Raw genomic sequence first — 8,486 nt, 5'->3', positions numbered from 1 at the left:
CTATAGCTTGCCCATAGGTTGAGGGTGTGCAGTGACCTTGAACCAATTTTGCTAGTTAAAAGATCAAGGTAGAAAAACTTTGTAAAATTCCTTTCTGGAGCATATTTTCTCTCCCCTTGGTACAGTTGGGCTCGCACTTCATTCATAGAATGCATGTTGGTGGAGGGTTTGCAGTGACCTTGAAACAATTTTCTAGATAAAAGGTCAAGGTCAGAAAACCTCTGCATTAAAAAAAATCCTTGTCTGGAGTTTATTTCTCTCCTCTTGGCTCAGTCATGCTCAAACCACCCATAGAGTGGGTAGCAGATTTGCAGTGACTGAACCAATTTTCTAATCAAAAGTCAAGGATGAAAAACCTCTCTGTGTAAAATCCTGTCCAGAGTGTATTTTTTCTCCCCTTAACCCAGTTGGGCTCAAACTTCACCTATAGCTTGCCCATAGCCTGATAGGTTGAGGGTGTGCAGTGACCTTGAACCAATTTTGCTAGTTAAAAGATCAAGGTCAAAAAACCTCTCTTGTAAAATCCTTAGCCCAATAAGGTAAAATTTTACTCAAAGATCGCCAGTGTGTAGAGAGTGTGATGTGACCTTGAACCAGTTTTTGTAATTGAAAGGTCAAGGGCAGAAAACTTCTTTATGTAAAATCCTTATCCAATGCATATCTTCTCTCCCCTTGGCCCTATCTGGCTCAAAACCCATTAGAGTGCCCATGGGTAGAGGGCGATCAGTGTCCTTGAGCCAAGTTTCTAGGTTAGTGGTCAAAGTTATATCAAATCTCTGTAAAATTCTTTTGCTTGATCATTTTCCTCCCAATGGCCCCATTTAGCTCAAACTTCACCCAAACGATGCCCCTGGATAAAGGTCTTTCATCCTAATGTTCCTTGCCAAAAGTGGGGCTCAATGATGTCTAATTTTATGTGGTGGATTGTGCATATGAATTTATTTGATTTTAATAAAATGTATATCATGTAGACACTTTGTACAGTGGGGGTTTGCATTGCTGGAATATCACATGATTGTTATTGTTGAAAATAAGTACTTTTTATTGCCCTGCAAGGATTTGTGGAATCCTGATAGTAATCTGTCTGTCAATCTGTCATTCTGTCTGTCAACAATTTTTCACATATTTATTGATAGTAATGTTTTAGCTCACCTGAGCTGAAAGCTCAAGTGAGCTTTTCTGATCACCCGTTGTCTGTCCGTCGGTAAACTTATTACATTTTCAACTTTTTCTAAAGAAGCACTTGGCCAGTTTTAACCAAAGTTGGTACAAACCATCCATGGATGAAGGGGAGTTTAGATAATTAAAATGAAGGGCCAAGCCCCCTTCCAAGGGGAGATAATCGAGAAAAGACAAAAATAGGGTGGGTTCATTAAAAAATCTTCTCAAGACCACTGGGCCAGAAAAGTTGAAACTTATGTGGAAGCATCCTGGGGTAGTGTAGATTCTAAATTGTTCAAATCATGACCCCCGGGGGTAGGGTGAGGCAATAATAGGGAATCAGAGTTTTACATTGAAATATATAGCAAAAATCTTCTCAACAACAACTGGGCCAGAAAAGCTGAAACTTATGCAGAAGCCTCCTGAGGTAGTGTAGATTGTAAATTGTTCATATCTTGGCCCCCAGGGGTAGGATTGGGCCGCAATAGGGAATCAAAGTTTTATATAGAAATTTATAGGAAAAATCTTTTAAAATCTTCTTCTCGATAACCACTGGGCCAGAAAAGCTGATACTTATGTGGAAGCTTCCTGAGGTATTGTAGTTTATAATTTATTCAAATTGTGATTCCGTATTGTGACCCCACCCTACCCTGAGGGGCCTCAGGGTAGGGTGGGGTCACAATACGGATTCAAAGTTTTTTATTGAAATATATAAAAAAAAATCTTTAAAAATTTTCCTTCCAATAACCACTGGGCCAGAAAAGCTGAAATTTATATGGAAGCTTCCTGAGGTAGTGTTGATTGTAAATTGTTCAAATTATGACCCCCAGGGGTAGGGTGGGGCCACAATAAATATTACAAGGGGGAAAATCAGGTGAAGAACAGCAGGGCCAAGGTTACTCAGGCAAGCTTTGTGGTCTGATTGTCAGTTTTCTAGTGGTTTTGATTTTTGCATTTAATTTTAGACTCTAATGATGTTATTTATGTCTAAGTTATCAGTGTACAGTGGCATTGCAAGATGTGAAATTTTCTTGTACCATACATCTTAATTGATAGGTTATGGATTAATATTAACTTTAATAGTAATATCTGTTACATTCCTGACAAATATATGACTTACATTTCATGGTATGTATGCAAAATAATTTATCATTTATATGGTGTATATTTACAATAAATCATTTAGTGATTATAGAATAAAATTGTGTTTTTAATTCTTTCAGTTCAATATGGGCTATATGGATTGTATCTGCCTCGATAGCTCACTCGGTGGTTAGAGCACCTGTCTAGTAATGCAGGAGTCTGCATTTGATTCCTAGTCCAGTCATATATTTTTATTACGATGTAATATATATATTTGTAAATTTTCAATTTGTGTTTGTTCATTCCTCCTTTCCTTATACACTGATAAAAAATAAGCAAAAACTACCAGTATGGGCTGTAATTCCATCAGAAATTTTCAAAGTTCATTGAAATGCAAACTTGATCTGTAACTCATCAAGATACACTCACATCCCAATACATGGATATTTTATCGTTAGTCTAGAAAAAAACTCCAGAAAACTAATTGGAACAGACTGACTGACAACAGTCTGACTATTTTCCAGAATAGCAGGGCCATATTAGTCACATTGATTCATCCCAAGGTTGTGTAGATTCAACTTTAAATAAATCATAGCCCCTTAAGATTAGGTTTTGGTCCACAATATGGAGTTAAAAGTTTTATGAAATTAAGGGTGGGGGGGGGGGGGGGAGGTTAAGAAAAAAATCTGATGATGAAGAACGTACAGCAGGGCCTGGTACATGTAACTGGGTTGAGTGTTGTGGCCCATTGGCCTCTTGTTGGACTTTAGACTATCTTTCTATATGTGCCCCTTTTAGAACTTAATATAGCCCATTTTTTTCAATTTATTTGTCCCCTGAAACCTCAACTTATTTCCAGGGCTCTGATCTGAACAAACTTGAATCTAAACTATCTGAGAGTGCTTGTATATGTATATGCTTATCACTCATATTGATCAAACTTTATCTTGTTTATTAGAGGAGGATCTTTCCATTTATTCTCATGCAATTAACACTTTGATTACTATCATGGCCCCACCCTACCCCCAGGGGTCATAATTTGAACAAACTTGAATCTGCACTACCTGAGGATTCTTCCATATTGATATGACTTGTATAATCATGTTAAGCTGTTCTACTAGGTGTAGTAAATTTACTCAGAATATACTAATACAATTGAAATATATATGATGAAAATTCCATTTAATTCATAATAATGTTGACATCCTTGGTGGGCAATTGCCATGGGATTTAACCTTTATGTGACTAAAATATTACAATTAACCTGACTTTAACTTTTTTAACTTTAAAGATTTTCTCTATGCATTGCAGTGTGTGATTGAATGAATACCTACATGTACAAAACAACTGGTAAATCCTGCTATGTAAAATTTTTTAAGACAGAAATATAACCTTATATTTTTTCATTCAAACAAACTTTTTTTTTACACACTAGCAAGTTTGGACTGGAAAATCAGTTGTAATCATTCATGTTAAAATCTATCATTACTTGATATATTAATTTTCTTTAATCAGTATAATTCATTTTGCCACTTTAACTGTATTAATTAAGCTGAATTTTCTTTCTTTAAAATATGTCATGACACTCTATATCTCATAAAAGAATTTTCAATGCTAAAGAGCCCTCTGTACACTGCACACTAAAGAGTTCGATTTTGTGATATTTTTATGCAAATAGAGTAATCTGCCCTTTGATCTAGAATAAAATTAAATGCAATGTACAGTTTATTACTTGTGATCAAATCAAGCATTTATAACATTTTAGTAGGCCAAGATTAATAGATTGAAGACTTCTTTTGAAGATATTTTGCCCACTTGAGTAAACCACAGTGATTTCTATTCATAGGTACCTCATTGTCTTTGAACATTTTTCTTGGAGGTAAATGCAAGGAACCCTATATTGAAAATGTAATAGATAAGCTCGATATTTACACCTTTACACACTATCATTTTCTTAATGTCTAAAAACCTTTTCCTTTAGTGTATAAAGGGTCCTCAAGATGTCTGCATGTTCTGGAAATACATATTGTTTATAACACATCTGAGGCATATACAAAGGTACAGGGCCCAGGGTGGGGCTAACTTTATCATACAAAGAACACAATGAAAATATCTATAATTTATTTTTTGTCTTTTGCATGGTGAAAATAACATAATACATTTTACTTTTTTGTAATGTATTTTTTTTTTTTAACATAAACTTGTTTTTCTAGGATAGTACAGAGTTAATTTTTCCACAACAATTTGTGACAATTTTGTTAGTGATGTGTACACATGACCAGCCACACAGCCCTCAAAAACAGTATTAGCAATTCAGTTATAAAGCAAATATGTCATGTTTTGACACTATTTGTCATGGTTTACAAATCACATGACCATTCAGACAAAATCGAAACCTGAATACTCATTGGATTTAATGTACTTAAGGTCAAATTTAATCTTGAGCTACTGGACATTTGAATTTTGCCTTGACGGAATTTGTATAAAATTTTCAGAGAACCTTGTAAAATGTGAATCTATGAATGAAAATATTACATTAACAATATTGTACAACAATGCAGAAGTAACCTAACAAATACGGACTAGAACTTTCACTGGCTAATCCAAACTGGGCACTCATGTGAGTAAAAATCACATATATTGGTAGCTAGCATTTATCACAGATCTGCTTTATAAAATAAATATGGCTGCCATAACTAAAATACGATATATATTTTCTGATGTCATTTTTCACAGGCGTATGGCAACGAAAAAAACATTTCATCACATTTTACAAATTAAAGTAAAATAAAATAAAAGCACTAAAAATTAAAATTTTAACCCAATTACATAACAACCGATACTTTTGACATTGCTTTGATGCTATAATACATATTTATTTCATGAATATATCGTCTGGTTCTGAACACAGACCTTTAGATCAATTTGATCTGACTAATAAACTGGGGTTGTAAAAAATATAAGTAAAGGGCCCAAGCTAACTGAGTAAAGAAAACTATGTCAATGTTGGAATTGATTTTAGAATATCTTGAAAAGTATACAGAATTTCAGAATGAACTTTGGTAGCAATGTAGACTGCTTATATGTGAATAGATATAAATAGAAAGTATAATTTTAAATCATTTGATTTATGAGTATTTTATTGGCTTTATTGGGTTCCCTATCTGAAAAGTTCTACACTTTTATTTTTTTAATGCCCCCAGTTTGTCAATCAGAAAAAAAGCCATCTAAAGGCCTATAGTTCTGAGATGAATAAGATTTGATGTAAGGTCTCTAGGAAGTTTAAATTGTTCTATGGAGTATGGTGAGGGATTCACATGTTGGACTGATGCTCCTTAGATAGCTTTACTGGCAGGTCGTAGCCAGGTGTCATCTTGTAAAGTCTGGCCTGATGGAGGTCTAAAAAGAAAAATTACTGCATTTAAAAACAACATTAATGACAGTGATTTTAGTAATATTTGCAATTTAGAAAATTCTGACTTTCACACTTTTACAAATAATTTTGATAGTTACCTGTTGTATCTCTGTTTTGCCATGAATCTATCCAGAATATCATCAGGATCAGCCAGAGAAACTTCATCTGCTACAAATAAAGCTCTCAGTTAGTACTATCAGTCAAAGAAAGCTCACAGTCAGTACTATCAATCAAATAAAGCTCACAGACAGTACAGTCAGTCAAATAAAGCTCACCATCAATACTGTCAGTCAAATAAACTCACCCTCAGTACTGTCAGTCAAATAAAGCTCACAGTCAGAACTATCAGTGAAATAAAGCTCTCAGTCAGTACTATCAGTGAAATAAAGCTCTTAATCTGTACTATCAATCAAATAAAGCTCATCATCAGTATTGTCAGTCAAATAAAGCTCACAGTCAGTACTGTCAGTCAAATAAAGCTCACCATCAGTACTGTCAGTCAAATAAAGCTCACCATCAGTACTGTCAGTCAAATAAAGCTCATCGTCAGTACTTTCAGTCAAATAAAGTTCATCGTCAGTACTGTCATTCAAATAAAGCTCATAGTCACTACCGTCATTCAAATAAAGCTCACCATCAGTAATGTCAGTCAAATAAAGCTCACCATCAGTACTGTCAGTCAAATAAAGCTCACCATCAGTACTGTCAGTCAAATAAAGCTCTTAGTCAGTACTATCAGTCAAATAAAGTTCACAGACAGTAATGTCAGTCAAATAAAGCTCACCATCAGTACTGTCAGTCAGATTAAGCTCAGCATCAGTACTGTCAGTCAGATTAAGCTCACTGCCAGTACTGTCAGTCAAATGAAGCTCACAGTCAGTACTGTCGTTCAAATAAATCTCACTGCCAGTACTGTCAGTCAAATAAAGCTCACTGTCAGTCAAATAAAGCTCTTAGTCAGTACTGTCAGTCAAAAATCTGTAGTCTCCTTGTAATATCAAGCAGTAGCTCACGAAGTACATCACAAATATTTTTTAATTACCATTCAACTGGTGCAGCCTTCGGAGTCTAGCATCATTTTTACGCTGAATCCTATCAACATCTAGACTTGTTGTTGATCCAAATGGATTTAAAGGTTGACTCTCAGGCTGGTAAGACAAAGATTACAAAGATGTATTACACATGAAATAAATAAAAGAATCTGCATGTTTCACACATTAGATTATTCCCTGGGGGCCTGAATCCTAGTGTCATGAATTTAAATTAACAAATCTGGTAGAGGGCTCATTAATAATGTTATCATTATAATCTTACAAACATTTTCAATAGTCTCTTTAATGTCCAGGATTAAAGAAGTATGTAATTTTCAGTATGTGACTAAATTAGCCACACCCTTGGGCCTAGAACCAGGGGTCATAAATTTCAGTTTGGGTAAAGGGCTCAGTGCTCATTATAACCATGCAACAAGTTTGACTGTTTTAATGTCCTAGTGCAGTAAAGAATATTTTCTCATAAAATACATTTCAAGCATTAGACCATAGTCCCATCCTGGGGCATGAGCTCTGGGGTCATGAATATCACAATATTGGTAGAGGATCTTTGCTCATTATAATCATATACATGTATTTTGTCTCCTAGAATTTTCTTAGATATATGACCAAGCTAGTCCTATCCTGGGTCCTGAACCAGTGACTCAACCCAAGGTTAATGAATTTCACAGTTTGAGTACAGGGCTCATTGCTTATTTTAATCATGTTAACATTTTGACTACTTGATGCCCAGGTTTTGGCCACACTCCTCAGGTCCCACAGGGGCAAAAACCATGAAATTCACAATTTTTGTTTCCCTTTGTCCATAGAAACTATACACCAATACTGGTTTAAATTGGCTGAGCCGTTCCAGAGAAGATATAAAATTGTTCAAAAGTTAATGGCTGATGCACAAAAAGACATTGCACGATGAAAACGGATATTTTAATAGTCACTCTGGTGACCTAATAAAGAGTTTCATGTGCAATTCATTGTTAAATTCAAAATTTAATAAATTGATACTGAATACTGTTTATGTGTATAAACACACTGAATGAACATTTCCTCTTTGCAGCTCTCTGTTTTCACACTTGCAAATTTTAAAATATTGTGAAATACAGTGAAACACAACACCATTAGTGAAGGCAATATTATTCTTTGTATTTCACCTCATCTTTTTATTATTTTGACAAGATATGTATTAAGTTGGTACATGTATATAATTAATAAATGATGTGTTTGAGGTTAATATTATACAATTAATTACCCCTGATGAGGTCAACATGGTGAAATAAGGACCCGAGACTTGGCCCACGAGGTGACCTGACTTGACCGAGGCTGCGTAATTGTGTAATCAATTGTGTATTAGACCTACGAACTTTTATTATCAGTGTTTCATCGGGATTCGCTAGTGAAGTTGTTTACTTTTCGCCTGCAAGTCTTGTAAGTTTTTGCACCGCCGATTTATATTAAAACACTCTGTGATTGTCAGTAACATGCATTTTTATAAATTCACAAATACCATTCCCAAGTATAATGACAATCTGGTGCAGACTTTTACTGTACAAAAGAGCCAAGTCTGCATTCGTTGCATTTAACATTGTAAAGAAAGTTTCAATGAAAACGATAAATTTTATGACGCATCTAAAGGACAATCGTATTCCGTATCATAAAAAGACTATACATAATTTTATAACGGCATTTTTTTGTAATGAACAGTCATTACTGTAAGCATTAATTTTTAAATTTGAAAGATCGAATTTAGATACAACAGGTCATTTTTAGTGGTCATTATTTAT

At 34.6% G+C, this 8,486-nt stretch overlaps 1 protein-coding gene across 1 annotated transcript in view; it reads right to left on the bottom strand.

Annotated features, from left to right (window-relative positions):
* Positions 1-4,350: 4,350 nt before the first annotated feature.
* LOC133190558 (centrosome and spindle pole-associated protein 1-like) overlaps positions 4,351-8,486 on the bottom strand; it is a 103,261-nt gene continuing 99,125 nt past the window's right edge. Inside the window, exons 53-55 of the mRNA XM_061326253.1 lie at positions 6,702-6,807; positions 5,758-5,827; positions 4,351-5,643 (exon numbers count right to left, since the gene is read on the bottom strand). Of these exons, the coding sequence (XP_061182237.1) occupies positions 5,580-5,643; positions 5,758-5,827; positions 6,702-6,807 (240 nt within the window). The 3' untranslated portion in view covers positions 4,351-5,579. The remainder of the gene's footprint in view (positions 5,644-5,757; positions 5,828-6,701; positions 6,808-8,486) is intronic.

Source organism: Saccostrea echinata, unplaced genomic scaffold (assembly GCF_033153115.1).
Source record: "Saccostrea echinata isolate AGI-Se365-2 ecotype Australia unplaced genomic scaffold, CSIRO_AGI_Sech_v1 ptg000022l, whole genome shotgun sequence".
Classification (NCBI taxonomy): Eukaryota; Metazoa; Mollusca; class Bivalvia; order Ostreida; family Ostreidae; genus Saccostrea; species Saccostrea echinata.
This window is presented reverse-complemented; position numbering and strand designations above follow the sequence as displayed.